This window comes from Ascaphus truei, chromosome 4, assembly GCF_040206685.1.
Source record: "Ascaphus truei isolate aAscTru1 chromosome 4, aAscTru1.hap1, whole genome shotgun sequence".
NCBI lineage: Eukaryota > Metazoa > Chordata > Amphibia > Anura > Ascaphidae > Ascaphus > Ascaphus truei.
The window spans coordinates 325,094,359-325,113,023 of record NC_134486.1 but is presented as its reverse complement, the minus strand read 5'-3'; the positions used below and the strand labels follow the sequence as shown (position 1 = coordinate 325,113,023).

Below are 18,665 nucleotides of genomic sequence, written 5' to 3'. Positions count from 1 at the left end.
AGGAGGGGGTGTGCTTCCCTCACTGGAAGTCTCATCCTCTGAGGCATTAATATGGCTGTAACAGGGGGGATATGACTTCAGTGCGGGTGTGAGTTTTTTTTTATTGTAGGTAGGGCTACATTAAACCCCATGCGTGTCAGGGGAGGGGGAGAGAGACAGCACTCATTTCTCTGCACTGACATTCAAGCGGTTAAGGTGTTCATTGTGGCACTCAAGGGGTTAAGGTGCTGGGGTCTGTGGAGGTGACACTGTTGATGGTTGGGGGGGAGGGGTGCAGGTGTCAGATCTCAGGTCATGTGGCTGCCAGCGATCAGGTGTAGAGAATATCCTCCTCAGCCCCTGGTTTTCCTTGGGGAGGTGATGATGGGAAGTCCTCTTTCCTGTGCTGACAGCTGGGGACATGTTTGTGGTTGTGCAAGGTCTTCTGAATAGGGGATGACTTTTTCAGTCCTGAAGCATCTGATGCCGGGGTTCAGACCTACCTGTCTGAGAGAGATATCTGTTTAGAGTGTGTGCAGTGTGTGCAGTGTAGAGTGTGTGCAGTGTGTGCAGTGTAGAGTGTGTGCAGTGTAGAGTGTGTGCAGTGTGCAAAAAAAATAAAAAATTGAAATTGTTTTTTTTTAAACGGGAGCCACGTGAAAACCGCGTTATAACCGATTTCGCGGTATAACGGGGCGTGCTTTAACGGGGTTTACCTGTATATATATATTTATATATAAAACACAAATGTATATGTAATAAGTATATGTAGTGGTAATACGTATAAAGTTTAAATAATAATAATAATAATAATAATAATAATAAATAATAATGTATATGTAATGGTAATAAGTATAAAGTTTAAATACTTTAATAGTAATTACTTGTTTATTTAGTTAAACCCTTTGACCAAAGCGTCATAAGCCTGCATACCAACGTCAAGGTATAACCAAATTAATGCAGGTCCTACACTACACTGTGAACCCTTCCTTTTACCTTTGTATGAAGGGGAAAGAACCATAGTAGATCCTGTTTTTGCAGCAAAGTGAAAAGACCTCCAAAGTTAAAAAGGTGAGGAGGAGTGAGCTCTGGGGGGAGCTGCCACCTACCTCCTTACAACTGTTGCCAGTCAGAAATTGATTAACACACACATTCCCAGCTAGCTCAAACTCCTACACCCACCACATCATGAATATATATATTTATGTCAAAAAGAGTGCTACTGAGTGTGGCAAATGTATACAATAAAAGACAGGGGTGCCCAATGCTACATCCAATTGACAAAACATATATGGTAATAAGTATAAAGTTTAAATAATTCAATGATAATAATAATTACTTGGTTATTTAGTTAAACCCTTTGGCCAAAGCTTCATAAGCCTGCATACCAACATCACGTTAATGCAGGTCCTACACTACACTGTGAACCCTTCCTTTTACCTCTACGTGTTAATCAATTTCTGACTGGCAACAGTTGTATGGAGGTAGGTGGCACATCCCCCCAGAGCTCACTCCTCCTCACCTTTTTAACTTGGGAGGTCTTTTCACTTTGCTGCAAGAACAGAATCTACTATGGTTCTTTCCCCTTATACAGAGGTAAAAGTGAGGGTTCACAGTGTAGTGTAGGACCTGCATTAATTTGGATATACCTTGACGTTGGTATGCAGACTTATGACGCTTTGGCCAAAGGGTTTAACTAAATAACCAAGTAATTATTATTGAAGTATTTAAACTTTATACTTATTACCATATATATTTTGTCAATTGGATGTAGCATTGGGCACCCCTGTCTTTTGTTGTATACATTTGCCACGCTCAGTAGCATTCTTTTTGACATAAATATATATTCATGATGTGGTGGGTGTAGGAGTTTGAGCTAGCTGGGAATGTGTGATATATATATATATATTTTTAAACAAGAGGGACAAGCGCGCACACCCTAGTGCATTACATATATATATATATATATATATATATATATATATATATATATATATATATATATATATATATATATATATATATATATATATATATATATATATATATATAAAAATATATATATCCACCAACTAATTTTTTTGATATCAGTTTCCATCAAATCATTTACCTTAAAATGTAGCGTACTGTATTTGAGAAGCACTTCAGCAATATTTCATTGGTGTTCTGTTTTCCCAATGTAGGATCCTTTGGTACCTTGGTTCTTCCAGAAGTAAGTTTTAAACAGCTAAAATATGTATGCATTGTGTTTCAAGTATATAATTTATTAAATATATGATGGCTTCATGTGCAGCATTTGGTGATCAGTGAAGAATGAATATATTAATACATCATAGTTAAATGCTTTTGACAAAGTCTTGAAAATACAAAAAATCATGAGGCTATTTATAAAACATTAAAAGTGGTCCTATTTTATCTTATGGCTTAATAGTCTATATTCAAATGTAATACACATCCTTTTATTTTTTGCCCTTTCTGGCATTTTGCTGGCCACCTCATCATTAAAAGGCTAGTTTTACCCTTAGAAATGATTACAAAAGGACAAGAAGATCTCAAAGGCACATACAAAATTACTCACATATGCACATACAAGCTTTTGGCTATGTTAGTGCATCATTATTGCTGTATTAAACAAAACTGTTTATACATGTATACATAACCAGAGCGAAATACTTCGTACTCAAGCATTGCAAGAGAGTTGAACATTTTAAATAGATGACATAAATACATTTGCAATAAAATATTCTGTACTCCAGCATAAGTGATGTGCAAACCTCTTACCTAAGTTTGCATAGCAGGTGAAACTTAACCATTCCAACAGTTTTGACAAAAGTTTTCCATTTTTAATCCATACCTTGAAATGGGTCTTGGGAGGACACAGAGGGTGAGAGGGAGCACCCTATTTGGTAGAGTATCCATTGACGTATATACTTCCGAATAGTCACATAGGCCGCATCCAGGGTGAAAGCGAGCGCGTGATGAAGCAGGGGCGATTTCTGACCATTTGAAATTTGTTGTTGCATGGGGGGGACGCGGGGGGGGGGGGGCATGTCGGGGGGTGTTTTGGGCAAACCACTCACGTAACTTGGCCATAGCGCTGCAAATACAAATTGACTTGTCACGAGCACGTGCGCGCACTCTGGACCAACACATTGCCGTAATGTGCTTAATTGCGCTGAGCACGTGGGTCCGCTTTCCCCCTGGAGGCGGCCTTATACTCCACTTGGAGAGAGATGTCTGTCACTGTGAACGCACCTGAAATACCAGGTAATATACTAATTCAAATATGCAAAATATATTCCAATGATTTAAAATAGCATATTCCCCAGGTCTTTTCTTTAGCAAAGTTTTTAACTTTTTGAAAGTTTGAAAAAAAAACATTTGCATAACGAATATTACGTTTGCAATAAGGCTGCAGTAAAATGCAAAATATCTCAAGACACATCTGAACAATATATGTCCAAAATACTGTAGTATGCATACTTCATATGTCTTGAGAGGGTTGAAGGAGAAATTTCAGCTCCTAGTAATGAAGTTGACCCTTTCCTGTTACGCTCATTGTGCCCTACACCCTTACTACTAGTACTTAAAGCCTTTTAATCAGACCCCTCTACTCCACTATTCCCAACTCTGCAGTCTGCACCAACTAAAACCCTTCAATGTCCCAGATTCTGCTTCCACATCTCTACTTGAATTAGGTTGTTGGCTAACTGTAATGGATAGTGCATTGCATTGTATGCAGATGTTATTAAAGTTAGCATGCAATAATCCATAAGGCAAATAAACAGTAGGCCACAATATTAAAACACATGTACAATGTATCTCAAAACAAGTTACAACTGAATATTCACACATCTCAAAATGACAATTTTATTAAACTCTTGGATATAACAAACCACGTTTTTTTTTCTTTCTTTCTTTCTAGCTTCCATTGAATAGCGTTAATGGGAAATACGAGCTTCGCGTAAAAGGATTTGCTGAAGGCCAACAAATATTTTCTAACAAAACATCTTTGGACTTTAAAACCAAAAGTTTCTCTGTCTTCATCCAAACAAATAGTGCCATTTATAAACCTTCCCAAGAAGTGATGCTGCGAATTCTTGCCTTCTCTGTGAATCTGAAGCCTTACAAATCTACAATTGACATACACATTTTGGTAAGATAGAATATGTGATAAAAATACACAGTAACATGGATACCTCTTATCTAAAATTATATTAAACATAAAATCAAATCTATTTAGTGCTGGGAAGACTGCAACTGATATAATTATTTTGACAACGACGGGATTAGACATACAATACAACTTAATACTGAGCATAATATAATGTATTTTATTCTTAAGGATCCACGTGGAAACCTGATTGAGCAATGGCTGGAAGAGGACACTGACTTGGGTGTTGCATCCAAAAGCTTCTATATATCTGAAAATCCTCCTCTTGGAGATTGGACTGTCAAAGTAAAGTTACATGTGAGTACAACATTCAGACAGCATCATCTTATAATATGCCATTAAAAAGTTGTGGATTCACACATTTCTGCCTGACTCAATATCCATGGTATAGAAGGTGGGATGTATTGCCACCTCAGTGGGTGACTTCTCCAAAAGCCTGACATAATATGACATTTTGCAATCTCAATTGTTACAATGTTTCATAAATTAAATAATGAAAGACAATAGAAGAGCAACAGAAGAAGGAATGAAATGGAGGAAAAAATAGAGCTACTCCTTATATTTTGGTTTTGCCCAACTTGTAAGTGTCAGAAAACAACATTATACACACACACACCACCCCCACCCCCCCCTTGGGGGGTTATGTAGGAAGATTTACTGGCTGAAAAACTAGGGTAAAGAATGGCACCAGATTTATGAAAGAAAGATACAGTACTCCATTGCTTTCAATTTAGTTTTCTTGCTTTGATTAATTTGGGGCTTTTACTGCACTTTTTGCAGTCACAAAACTTTAATTTATTACAGTAGCACCCTATGTGTTTTACTGAACCAACATTGGCATTGCTTTGCTGTTGGGAGATTTTTTTTTATAAATACAAGTAGGTTAGAAATTGGGTATTGCAACATTAGAGAGTGATTTTATGTTGTTTTTTTATGGTTCTTTGCATGTAAAGATCCTGAAATGTATGAGTTGCTTTTATTTGAAGTCATTTAAAATATGCGATAAGGACTGAAATTAGTGTACATAAGAGGCAATGCATACAGAGGATGAGCAGGTTTGTGCATTCAAAATCCAAATTTCTTGAACTTTGAAGTACATTTGGAAGTTTGAGTCGAATTTTGAAACAAACTTTCAATTCGCAGTGGAAATCAATTGAAAACCTATGAAAGGAAAGTTTGCTTATACAAAATGTTTCCCCAAATGAAAAATATAACTTGTGATTTTTTTCACATGATTTTTTCTAAAACCAAAACCATTCGAGCTCTGGCAAAACCAAAACATGATTTTTTTTTTTAAATACCAGTGCAAATGCTCACCTTTAATGCGCATGTAACCCCTTTTCCCTCAGACTATAGGATCTATTGCTGAAGCGGCGGCCTGAGTCCTCGGGATACATATATAATACAGTGTGCAATACATGTTACGTGCGGCCGGAGCAAATGGACACAACACAACCGTATTGAATTATAATGGGTTTTATATATATATATATATATATATATATATATATATATATATGTAACAGGTGTTCCACCCCACCCAATCGCATATATATATATATATATATATTGAATGTAGGGGGACCTATATGTTACCAGGTGTGGTGCGTTATACCTGTCAGGCTCACAGGAGGTCTGAGCCTCCGCCAGTGAGAGCCTGGGGTGAATCCTCTGGATCGTTCTCGGTTTCAGCGCCTCCACCTATGTAGGGTTCTAGGGAGATAGAAGTTTGTCTACACAGGACCCACACATACAATGACCACGTACTCAGGGATATATGTAACCAGTTTACTGTAACGCAGAATATATATATGCATGCAATAACACACTCTTATAACGTACACTACTAACACTCCCCCCGAGGGGGTATCTCCACCATGTAACTCAGTCCTCTCAGTGTCTCTTACTCCACTAGGAGTATACCCGCCCACCACCGTGTATCCCCACACCGTGTCCACAGCCTACCCCCTTTTGTCCCATGGTCAGCGCTGCCACTATGTGAATATATAATGTTAGAATGGTATAGGTTGGTGCACTTATGAGGGTACCTGCCGAGCGCTCCTGCACTCGGGCCAGCAAACAACTTCGCAAAGGATCAGTCGCTTGGTGATTCTTTCTGATCCCGGGTCTCCTCGCACGGGGTCCGCCAGGGGCGATCCCACCCTGGAGATAGTCTCTGTCTCTGGGGTGTAGGCCTGAGCCCAAGCCTCCGTTCAGGGAGCGCAGCGTCCGCTGTGTCCCTATCTATCACTGACACTAATGGGATAGTCCCTAACTTAGGGCCAGTCCCTATGCACCACAAGCTGGGGGAGTTCAGGACCTATCTGGGGCCTAGGGGTTTTTCTGGCCTATTGCAGTGGGTCACAGACCCCTGCACTCACCTCCTTCCCCTAGCTCACCCGGTCCAGCACTGACTAGCGTGGCTCAGCACGCGAAAAGTATCAATTCCCTCCAAGCAGGGAGCTCCTGCAGCCCTATTGGCTCCCTGGCGTCATAGGGCCGCTCCCGAGGCTCATGGGACTTGTAGTCCCTTCCAAGAGCCTTCCCTGGTAGGCTAGCGTTCGCGCGCCTGTCCTGCGCATGCGCGAACTTCCCTGTCGGTTCCCCGCGCTGAAATGTTCACTGCGCATGCGTGCGCAATTCGCTATGGCGGCGCCCTACACCGGGACCCGCCGGAGCCCTAGCAACGCTACCGCAAGCTTCCCTGGCAACCTGCACTCCGCGAGAGAGACGCGCGCTGCGCGCACACGCCCCCACACCTCTTACGAACGGCTGCTAACCTCCCAACCACCGCGGTGAGTGCCCAGAGGGGGGGCCAGCAATGCAGAGGGGGACCTGGCTACATCTATATATGTATATATATGAAACTATTAGACAACCTGAAACCGTGATCCTTAACTGCAGGATCACCTAACACACTATTACACATTTAAATTATACAGTACAATAGAATAACTGCACAAACGGGTTATAAAGTCTAGCACTGTTAGGCCTCCCAGTCCTAGGGGTACTGGCCTATATGTTAGGGGTGATGGAACATTGTTGGAGCTTGTTAGTGTGTGTGTGTGTGTGTGTGTTGCTGGCCTGTACTTCGTAAAGTGACTTCTGTACAATATGAAGGCAGTCAGTGGGAGATATCCTCTGCTGCGTCTCTCAATCACTCACGACCTGCCACACAGTGCTGCTGGGCTGGGCTCTGTCGTATGATTATTTCTTCCTCGCAGCTTGGGGTCTAGTCCTGCTCTACTGGGCTCTGTGCACCTGCTCGTCCAGCAGCACAGTGCTCCCTCCAAATGGCCCTCCGAACTCCTTCAGGGTCATGTAGAAACTGACTGAACTCTCATGGCTGCCACCTCTTAACAGCACCTCTCTTTCTCAGTCCCTCCTCCTTCCCCAGCCTTCCTACTTGCTTGCTACAGGCACCTGTCCTGTAGAGAGGAACCTGCTATTAGGCAGCCAGCCCACTTTGCTTGTAGGAGGGTTACACACACATACCCAGGCTTGTTCCAGTCAAATTATAGAAAGTTTAAACAGGAAAAAAAGACCTGTGAGATTTTTTAAAATGCTGTACATATCTACATGTTTTGTTTTAGAGATGTGCAAGTTGTTTGCTGAATTTCCCAAATCAGGCGAAATTTACCAAAAGTATTTCTCCAAAGATGTGACGTTTGCAAGCAAATTGCCAAGTATTAAAAGTCAATGGGGCCTATGTACTAATGTGTGTGTATAGGGCATGTTTTTATGGTGCATGCACCTGTGTGTGTACAGTATGGTTGATATATCTGAAGCTGATTGGATATGCAACTTACTCCTATTAGCATATGTAACACTGCAGCTCTCCGGCTCCACTAAGGTAGCCAGCCCTGAGTTCTTATGACTGAAGGTGACATTTTACCATCCCTTCTTACCCTCAACCCTTCAGATGGCGCTAACAGTGCCTGCATCCCCAATCTCCTTCTACAGCAAGGGTACCAAGGGTGCTGAATAGAGGAAACTGCTAAAATACCAATAGAATCAGCATTTTTATTAAACAGAATATCTTTTGGATGCTGAAAAAATAGGGGGTTATTGAACACAATGTAAATATTAATTGACCACAGTATAGTCAAATTTGTCAATACCACAAGGTTTCTCAAACCTTAAATAAAAAAACAACACACTGTTACAGGATGTTATCCAGTGCAGTATGTTGAATTTACCAATGACTATAATGCCAGATAAACCATTGGCAAAATAGCAGTAACCATAGCTTACATACATAAACTTACACTTATACTTTAACCCAACAGTTATTATAACTATAATTGAAAATGTACTTTAACAATAGGAAACCCGTCTCTGAATTATAGGTGTGTACATGTGTCAGAGCTCTGAGGAACAGAAAGAAAATATAGGGTGAGCGCAAAAAATGAACTTTGAAAAATATACAAAGTCACAGTGCAACATTAACATGTAAAAATAAATTGTCAGCCCTTTAAGGGTCCGACGCGCAACCACACACAATCTTTTTGTTATACAACATTTCAGAGGATATACAAGTGTAGTAATCAAGAGTGGGATCCCAGCCTTTTCATTAACAATCTTCATTGGGTGGCTCTATTAAATCCCTAACTAACTAACTAACTAACTATAGTGAAGGTGCAGTGAACAATCCAGTTACTCACACCTCCATACAGAATCTCCTGAAGGCAGTCCTTGTATGTGTCCTGGAGTGGCAGTCTTTGAATCCCTGAGACATGCAGATTTCCTCATTTGGCTTTTGATGCTCCCAGTAGACAGTAAACCAGGTTCCACACTGTCCTTTTCCAATGGGATCTACGGGGTTCCTTAAATCCGACAACTGAGCTTACGTTAGGTGACAAACCTATTTGGGATTTGTCTCTCATCCTAAATTCACTTTCCCTGTGCTACAGCTGAGGACTGTGGGTGCTGTACAGCCAGTAATACCATTCATTGATTGTTCAGGGCCTGACAAGGGTACACTGGGATCTAATGGTCAAATAGAGTTCCTCACTCCACAATGTCTTCCTACAGACTCCCTCTCTCCTCCACACCACCAAGTATCAATCATGCTGTAGGAGGGCTTCAATGACATTTCAATTTCTGATTTGCGGAGCAGACTGTCAAGGAGGAACTTATACATAATGGACAGCTTTATGTGTGCACGGCTATCTGCCCTTTGTGGCAGCCATCTATTTCATAAGTATTGGCAAAGTTTACAACTTTGCTATGCCATGCTCCTACTGCTCATGCTTAAATATAAACATAATGGGATATGTAGTTTCCATGAAAGTAGTGCAGTTCTGTGAGCATTGTGCAACAATGTTACATTACACTGCAACTCTACTTAGAGTAAAACATTCCTGCCTTAGGCCGAGGCCATGCTAAGCGTGCGGCGGAGCTCGTGATGTCATGCAGCGCTTGTCGCAGACGTGATTTGTGGCCTGTGGGATCTTGAGGAGGAAACGCACCAAGAGCAGCTCTAATTCTAATTTGGGGGCGTGCCCGTGACATCACGTGAGCGGTTCACCTTCATTGGCTGAACCGTGCACGTGACCCTGCCGTCACGTGGCAAAATCAAATAATTTTGTCTCCTTTAGGATCGCGCTTCCTGGCACTCACGTTCGCAATGACTTAATGTGTTTGATTGTGCCACGTGCGCGGTCGCGCGATAAGCATGGACGATGCCTGTCAGTGGAAGTCAAATGTTTACAGGCCCGCGGATCTGGTATTACATGTAAGGTTCATCGGCAGTAGGACCCGGGCCCCTTGACTCACTGGGCCTTGGACAGCAGTCCTGGCTGTACCCCTGTTGGCAGCCCTTTATCTGGTGTGTGTGTGTATAGTGCATTTATCTGGTATGTTTATACATGCTGCACTTATCTGGTGTCTATGGTTCATATATCTGGTATGTATGTTTTTGTATACGTTGCAATTATACTTTGTGTTTGTGAATGCGAGTGGAGTTTGTGATACCTGAGATAGTGAGCTGTTCTTGCCTTCCAGTCAAAAAATTTACAGTCAGCGCCTTAAAATTAGTGATAGATAAAAGAAATAACCCTGCGCTAGTGAATAAAGTGACTCAAATGTAACAAAAAACCAGAGCAGCTCTAATCCAATGTGTTAACAACCCATTGTGGTAAAATGTGATAATGTGGTAAAATGTGATAAGAAAAAATAGGGGAGCGCAAGGTATATACTATGTGTGTAGTGAAAAAATAAATAAATAGATTAATAAACCAATAAGATAAGATGTTTTTGATGGTTCAATTCTTCTTGTATGGCAGGCGGGATCTCCCTTCAGTGTCTCACAGGATGAGAAGAAGAGAAAAACTCCAATGGTGTAGATAGTATAAACAGGTTATGTATCATGTGATGAGGAACAATTGCACTCACATTTGCTACATATATGACAATGTACAGGGGTCTTTGGGGGGTTTTATCTGGAGGTCATAGTCCCAGCCGCAATAATGGAAGTCCTTTTTTCCTCCTTGCGTATTGTCAGGATACCGTGGAGCGCCGGCACACTCTCCCGGCATTCTCTTCCTGACTGTGACGTTACATAGTCCTGCGTCTCGCAAGATTTCAGGAAGAGAACACCAGATGAATGTGCCGGCGCTCCCCGGCATCCTGACAACGCACGAGGAGGAAAAAAGGACTTTCATCATTGCGGCTGGGACTAGGACCTCCAGATAAGGCCCCTAAAGACCCCTGTACATTGTCCGTCATATACTGTATGTTCCAAATGTGAGTGCAATTGTTCTTTCATCACATGATTGTAACGGAGTGCTCACCACAAACAAGGTGGGGATATTATAAACACCAACCCACAGCCAGGCGCATCTGGAGCTTAGATTGGTCATGGTAGCCGGGTCGGGGTTGGAGAGGTATGGATAGTCAGAGGTACTTGCCGAGGTCGGAGTTGGAGAGGTGCGGATCGTTGAAGGCACTTAGCTGTGGTCTGGATTGGAGAGATGCATATTGTCGTGGTACTTTGCCGAGGTTAGGATTGGAGAGGTGCAGATCGTCGTTGGTAGCTGGGGTCAGGAGCGTAGAGGAGCGTAGTCCAGAGGAATAGCCCACTATATGAGGTAGAATCACCCCTATATTCTACCTCATATAGTGGGACAATTGGTATCCCAGGCTAATTTAGCTATTAATATTACTTTGAGTGCAGTTAACTGGGTTCTTTTCGTTAATCTTAGAGTTAACATGTTGTGCTATACATATCTTTAACCCTTTGCACCCTAGTCTACAACTCTATAGGTATTGGGTTGAGCAATGAGCCATTTCTTTAGTTGTTTTCATGTGCTTCACTAAGTACATTTTCGCTTTACATACATGCTCTGGACCCATTGCGTACGGTAATGAGGGGTATGTCTGTAAAATAACCCAACCAATAATAACCAATAAACCCATTGATTGCCAATGTGGTTACCTATGTCCTCAATGGGAGCAAAGATAACCCCAATTGCAATTAATTGGCACCCTACTACCCACCCCCTCTATCCTCAACAACCCCTCCCCCCCCAACACATACAGTACAATTAATGGGAAAAATTCTTATTATCCAAACATGGATAATAGCACATTTGCCCATTAAAAATAAAACATTACCCAGCTAGCATATTGTCCTCATCCTCGTCGTCTTCAGCGTGCACTGACAGTAAAATAAAAAAAAATAACTACTGAGCTGTAACCCCTTAATCACCTTAGTGGTTATTACCCAGTATGGTAATTAAGGGGTTAACCACCCCTACCACTACCTATCCGGTTGCCCTAACCACCCTCCCTGGGGCAACTATCCCCACCCCGCTCTACCCATTGATTGTCACTGTGGTAAACATGTCCACAATATGAATGGGCAACCTGAAAATTAAAAAAAACAACAAAATAAAATACATTACATTTAAATAAAAATATACATTTGACAATAAACTCACTGATTGTCACTGTAGTAAACCATGCCCACAATTGCCGCAATTGCCACAATGGCAATGAATGGGCAACCTAAAAAAAAGTTAAAAAAAAGAAATAAAATAAATTACAATAAAATAAAAACAAACATTTGCCCTCAAAGGAGCATAGATAAACACATTGCCAGTCAATGGGCATCCTAAAAAAATACTCAATTAAATAAAATACAATCACTGTGGTTCTTACATTTGCCAGGATGAAAATTCATCCTCCTCATCCAACTGCAGCACCAACTTGTGCCCCACGACTCAATGAGCATCAGCAGCATCACCAATCTAAGAATCTCCTCAAAACCAAAACAAATGCCAGAATAGAACAGGGTAGGCTTGGAAATGAAAGGATAGTTCTGGATGTAGCCAAACTAACATTGCTTTTTTCTCTGCAATTTTATACTGAAGATTTTTTTAAACAAAATTATCCAAGTAATCTGGTTAAAAAAAAGAGCTTGATATAAACTGGGGGCTAGTAGAAACTAATCCAGGCTTAACCTCACTCATCAGACAAACACTTTTGACTTACCTCATCTGATACAGAGATCCAAAATACTTCCCCTTTATTTAGAAATTATTCAAGTGCCACAGTTGGTTCAGAAGAGTTTTCAATATTTCGTTATTTTCTAAATTTCTCTTTAGGTGGCTCATTTTCTAAACTATCTATGACAGATAATTATATTATGTGAAGCTTACAAATGTAACTCTGTTTCCCCCACCCAATCTCACATAGGGCCTATCTCTGGGAAACTCGCTCTGGTTACATGTTTGAGTGTGGTGCAAACCTGCTGGTAACAGGGAGCTCTGTGTCTCCCACATGGTGTTATAGGGGAATGACAGGACAGGCTTCTGGGGTCTTGCCCAAATAGTACTCACAGGTGCAGCGCCTCCATCTCTTGCAGCCCCAGGTGTATGAGGAGAAGTCTCTGCAGGAGAATCTCTTCACCCTCTTCCCAATAGACTTTACTATCAGGCAGGAGGTATAATAAAACACAGTATTCTTTATTTGGTCTCTTTCTGTATCTAGCAGCAAGCTATTATCTTTCAGGGTTTCCACACTCAGGGTGTCCCTGGACTCACTCCCAGCCAAAGGTCACCAGGAGCAGTCCCAGCTCTTCCCTTTCTCCCTAATAGAGTAAGAGGAACAGTCTTCCACCACTCCCCTAAAGGAGGGTACACAGTGTACAGAGCCCTGCACACTGCTGACGGGTAGACAAGCCTCTCTCATGGTAGAGGCAACTGCTAAATACAGGAAGTGCAGTGCCTTTAATACAGATCCAGTAGTCACCACCCCTGTGCCTCTGATTGGACACAAGGCCTGATGACACTACCTTCTCTGACTCAATGCACTGCAATGAGTGGGGAAAACCCATGATTACTCCTGGCAAACCTACCCTTACTAGGCATTACTGCCAGGAGGAGAGCCGACCTATAGCCCCAAAACCAATCAGGGCTACACAAACATAATGCATTAGACTCACCCCTGTTTCTGTTGCAGCTAATCTATTTAGAATGTCAGCTGCTCTTGCTGGCCATTGTGTGTTCCACTGCCATGCTCCAGCGGGCGCAATAACGGGTACTACATCTATATTATCGTCTGAGATCATCTCAAACGAGGAGACTTTGTATATTTATTTTCTTCCATAGATCTAGGAATTTTAATACCCAAATGGAAAGATAACACCTACATTCCCTGTCAAACATCAAGGCTACAGGTTTACAAAAGGTTCTCTTATAGATTAAAAGTTTTCAATGTAATTTTTTAGCCTCTGAATCTACTCTGAATATGATCCAAAAATCTCCTAAAACAATCTTTTTTTGCTTGTATAAATAATAAACTTGTCAGTGTCAAAAACAGATAGAACCTTTTCTAGGGTCAGAGAGAGAGCTTTCCAGAGCCAAGGACTAAAGTCTAAACTTGGGCTCTGGGTTGTTGAGCAGGGGGTGGTGGTGCGGCCTCTCAAGTGGAGGAGGAGGGCCAGAGAGGGGGAATGCCCCTGTAGCACACAATTCTGTGCTGGCCCAGCCAGTCACAGAGGGTATACCGAGAGATTAAAGGTTTTCTTGCCCTGTGGATATACTGTATCACATGCTGCCAGTATGTGGCATCTCTCCCAACAAATTCATATGGCTGCTCTGTGTTCTACTTTTTTGGAAGTTCATAACTTAAATATTCCTGAGTCCAACAATGTTTTTTAGGTGTAGCCCTAGGTAGTTTGGGCTATTATTCTGTCCTCCTCCTGTGCAGTAATACCTGGTAAGGGCAGGTTTGCCAGGAGTAATTATGGGTTTTCCCCACTTTGTGCAGTGAGTCAGTGTAGGCAGTGTCATCAGGCTCTGTGTCCAATTAGAGACACAGGGGTGGTGCCTGTTGAAGCTTGCTTAATGTATTGCAACTTCCTATTTAGTCAGTTGGTCTCTACCCTTGAAAGAAACAGGATACCGATGCCAAGCTGCCAGGGTGCTGGTAAGCTTGAGGCCCTCCCTTAGGGGAGGCTGAGGTAATCCTATACCTCCTGCCCTAAAACAGGGTAGGGGAAGAGCAATAACCACTCTTGGTGCCCTTGGCCAGGAGTGCGTTCAGGGACATCCTGAATGTGAATACCTTTGAGTGCTGTGTGCTGTAATTGAGACTGCTGCGGAATAGAGAAGATCCAATAAAGACCATTTGCATTTTACCTATACCTCCTGCCTAAGAGTGAAGTATATTGGGAGGAGGAGAGCATCATTCTTTTGCAGATACTTCACCCCACACCACTGGGGGCTGCACAAGATGGAGGCGCAGTATCAGTAAGAAGAATTCGGGCACAACCCCAGAAGCCTGTCCTGGTATTCCCCTCTACCACCATGCGTGAGACCCAGGGCCCCCTGTTGCCAGCAGGTATGCACCAATCAGACCGATGTAACCAGAGTGCTATTTCCCTTAGGAGACCCTATGTGAGATTGGGTAGGGGAAACAGGGTTACATAGGTTAAGTACAACAGATAACAAAAACATGGCACAGTGCATCAAGGCAAAATGGTACTGCTAAATGTTATTGCAACAAATTATTTTAACATGCGTGCTTGTTACGTGCTACAAATGTTAGTAGCATTGCGTCACATACCCAACAGAAGAAATTCATTGAATTTTCATTACCCAAGGTGATAATGGTTCTAATTGTTTTTTTGATCCTCTGAAAAATTGTAAAAGAATTACTATTTAAAATATTACATAAGGACAAAATTAATCAAAATAAATGGAACTACTGTACATTACTTACCGTAGATTTTTCTTGTCCATAGATCAATAATATAATTTAATGTTCTGTGGATAGCAGCATGTTTATCTTGCAAATTTGTCTGTGTACACCAGATGGCAGCAAAAGAAAAGACAAAACATACATGCCTAAAGTTATCAATGTGCAGTAGCACAAAAATGCTGTATTATACAGTACTGAAGCAAAAAAAAAAAGCGTTATTTTTAGTGTCACGCGTATCATCAATGTTGTATCACAAAAAATAACACATTTTCAGCGCATCGACAAAAATATTGTGCCCGAAAATTATGAACTATCGCAAATGTTGTCATTTTGGTGCCATTCATCAAGTCTGGATATTTACTGGAACCTGACTAATGCCAAAGGATACAGCATTTTTGTATCACTACAGTACTCAAGGCTGGTGCTAGCACTATCGTGTGTGTGTGTATATATATATACATATATAAGCCTGCCTGGAGACGCCTGGAAGTTGCTCATGAAGGGGGTTACTGTAAGGAGCCGTGACTCACACCCTCCTCGGCGCGCTTTCTCCTTACATAGATCCGCGACCAGCAGCACGCCTCCGGCTGGAGATCTCGTGCTGGCATCGGGGCCGCGTGGCACGCGCACGCAGCGCACGTCGTCACACACAGGATTCTCCTCCTCAGATCTTGTCAGAAATCCTCATCCCACCTGTTCCCTGCTCCAGATTCACCAATCACAGCCCTCGCTGCTGATGCACCTCCACGCTGCAGGTTACTCATTGGTTGCTCTCTCCTACTTATGCTCAGCTGCCCCACTGGCAAATCCTATGTTCTGTTGTGTTCATTGCTTCCTAGCCTTGCAGTCTTGTGTTGTTTGCAGCTCTCTGTTATTAACCCTGCTTGTTTTGGACTCCGCTCTTCTGTACTCCTGACCCCGGCTATCTACGAAAATCCGCACCTCTCCAACCCTGACCTCTGCACCCATACAACGACTATTCTCCTCTCTCCAACCCAGACTCCGGCTAATAGCAACTGCAACGATCCGTACCTCTTCAACCCAGACCCGGCTACCTTGACCAACCTACACTCCAGATGCGCCCAAGCGGCTCTTGGTGGTGTTAATATCCATCCCCACCTCAGCCCTGCGGTCACGCCTTGTTTGTGGTGAGCACATCATGGCAGGTGGAGATCGCCTCAGCTGTCCTGAGTTTCTAAACCAATGTTTTATTCAATTTGAACCTTCTCCCTATCGCTTTGTGTCTCAGCGTTATAATGTCTTCTATATCATGTCGCTGTTAACTGACGACGCCGCGGCTTGGGCAGCTCCTATCTGAGAGAGACGACCGGATCTCACGAGTAGCCTATCTCTCTTCACTCAGGAGATCCGAAGGGTTTTCGGCACTCCAGGATGCAAGGTAATGGCCTCTTCTTCCCTTCTGCATATCTCTCAAGGCACCTGGACGGTGGCCTGCTATGCAGTCGAATTTCGGAACTTGGCAGCAGAGACCGGATGAAAGGACGAAGCACAAGCAGCAGTATTTTGTCAGGGCCTTATAGAGAATCTTAAAGATGAGCTCGCCGGGCTGGAACGTCCTTATAATTTGGAGGATCTCATCACCCAGAGTGCAAAGGTCCCAGCGCCAAGGAGGTACACGTTCTTTTCTTAATATTCCAGCGGTTACCTTTACCGGGAATTCCCTGGATCCAGATGAAGCAATGCAGCTCGGGGGTAACAATCTGACGACCAGCGAGAAGCAGCGCAGATGCAATTTCGGGCTCTGTATGTATTGCGGTATCACCGGGCATCAGGCTCTCCGCTGTCCCAACAAAGCGGGAAATGCCAAATCCCAGTGAGAGATGGGAGAATCACACTGGGAACATTACGTACTTCTCCCTCTTCTTTACCTACTAAGGTGATGCTGCCTTCAAATTGATTGTGAAATCTTTCACAGCCAAAAAACAGACCTCTCTGGACTCTGGGTCAGGTGGTAACTTCATCGACCAGACTTTCGCGGAGAAACATGGCATTCCATTGATACAACGAAAATCTCCGGTAAGATTGGAGGCGATCGACGGCAGACCGCTACAGCCCACGTATATTTAATTGGAGACGGCTCTGCTACAGTTGGAGACAGGTATGGATCATAAGGAAATGATTCGACTGGACGGAATTCACATCCCCACTATCGATGTAATTCTGGGGTTACAGTGGCTTCAACTCCATAACCCTGTAGGAGATTGGTCGTCTTCTCAACTCAGACATTGGAGCTCTCGCTGTCTTAAGAACTGTTCTGTTCCGTCCCAAACGTTAGCTGGGGTATAGATAGCAGTGGATGCTAAATCCAACCTTCCTAATATCTACTCCACCTTTCAGGATGTTTTTGATAAAGTTCAATCAGAGGAACTGACGCCGCACCGGTCCTTTGACTGTCCTATCGATCTTTTGGCTTGGTTGATGCCTCCCTGTGGAGCTTCCTATCCACTTTCACCTCTGGAGAACTGCGCCATGAAGGAGTACATTCAGGAGAACCTCCAGAGGGGATTCATTTGGAAATCTACTTCCCCTGCGGGCTTTATCATCTCTTACTTACCAGGCTCCAAAAACGTGAAGGCAGACACGCTTTCCCGTCAATTCTTGGTCGATACCACGAGGATCACAACAAACCGATTCTTCCATCTTCACGCATCATCTCAGCGGCTACCTTTGACTCACTAGACAACATCGTTCAGGATCAAACCCAAATCCCAGGGGGCCTTGTGGTTCCAGAGGGACGCCTCTTCGTCTCCCGAGCCTTCCAAAGAATGGAATTAGAATGGGGACATAGTTCCAAAACTTCCGGTCATCCGGGTGAAAGGAGGACCATTGAACTACTGGAATGAAACTTCTGGTGGCCTGGGTTTCAGAAGGATGTTAAAGCCTTTGCTGTTGCTTTTCCTGTTTACACACAGACCAAAACACCCAGGAATCGACCTACAGGGTTATTAAAACCTCTCCCAATCCCGGATCGGCCATGGACTCATATTTCTATGGACTCTGTGTTGGAGCTTCCCTTATCTAAGGTCCTGGTAGTTGTAGACCGCTTTTCTAAACAGGCTCACTTCATGGATCTCCTCAAGTCATCGTGTCGGATCGGGGTTCACAGTTTATCTCCAAATTCTGGAGGGCCTTCTGCCAGCAGCTGGGGATATCATTGCACTTTTCTTCCGCGTACCATCCCCAGTCTAATGGACAAACTGAGCGAACTAACTAGTCTCTGGAACAATTTATCCACTGTTTTGTGTCCAAGAGCCAAAATGACTGGGTGGATCTTTTGCCATGG

General features: G+C 42.9%; 1 protein-coding gene across 1 annotated transcript in view; it reads left to right on the top strand.

Annotated features, from left to right (window-relative positions):
• The window catches only part of CD109 (CD109 molecule), a 220,784-nt gene that overhangs the window by 18,115 nt on the left and 184,004 nt on the right, over positions 1-18,665 (top strand). Inside the window, exons 3-5 of the mRNA XM_075598010.1 lie at positions 2,163-2,191; positions 3,905-4,135; positions 4,325-4,450. Of these exons, the coding sequence (XP_075454125.1) occupies positions 2,163-2,191; positions 3,905-4,135; positions 4,325-4,450 (386 nt within the window). The remainder of the gene's footprint in view (positions 1-2,162; positions 2,192-3,904; positions 4,136-4,324; positions 4,451-18,665) is intronic.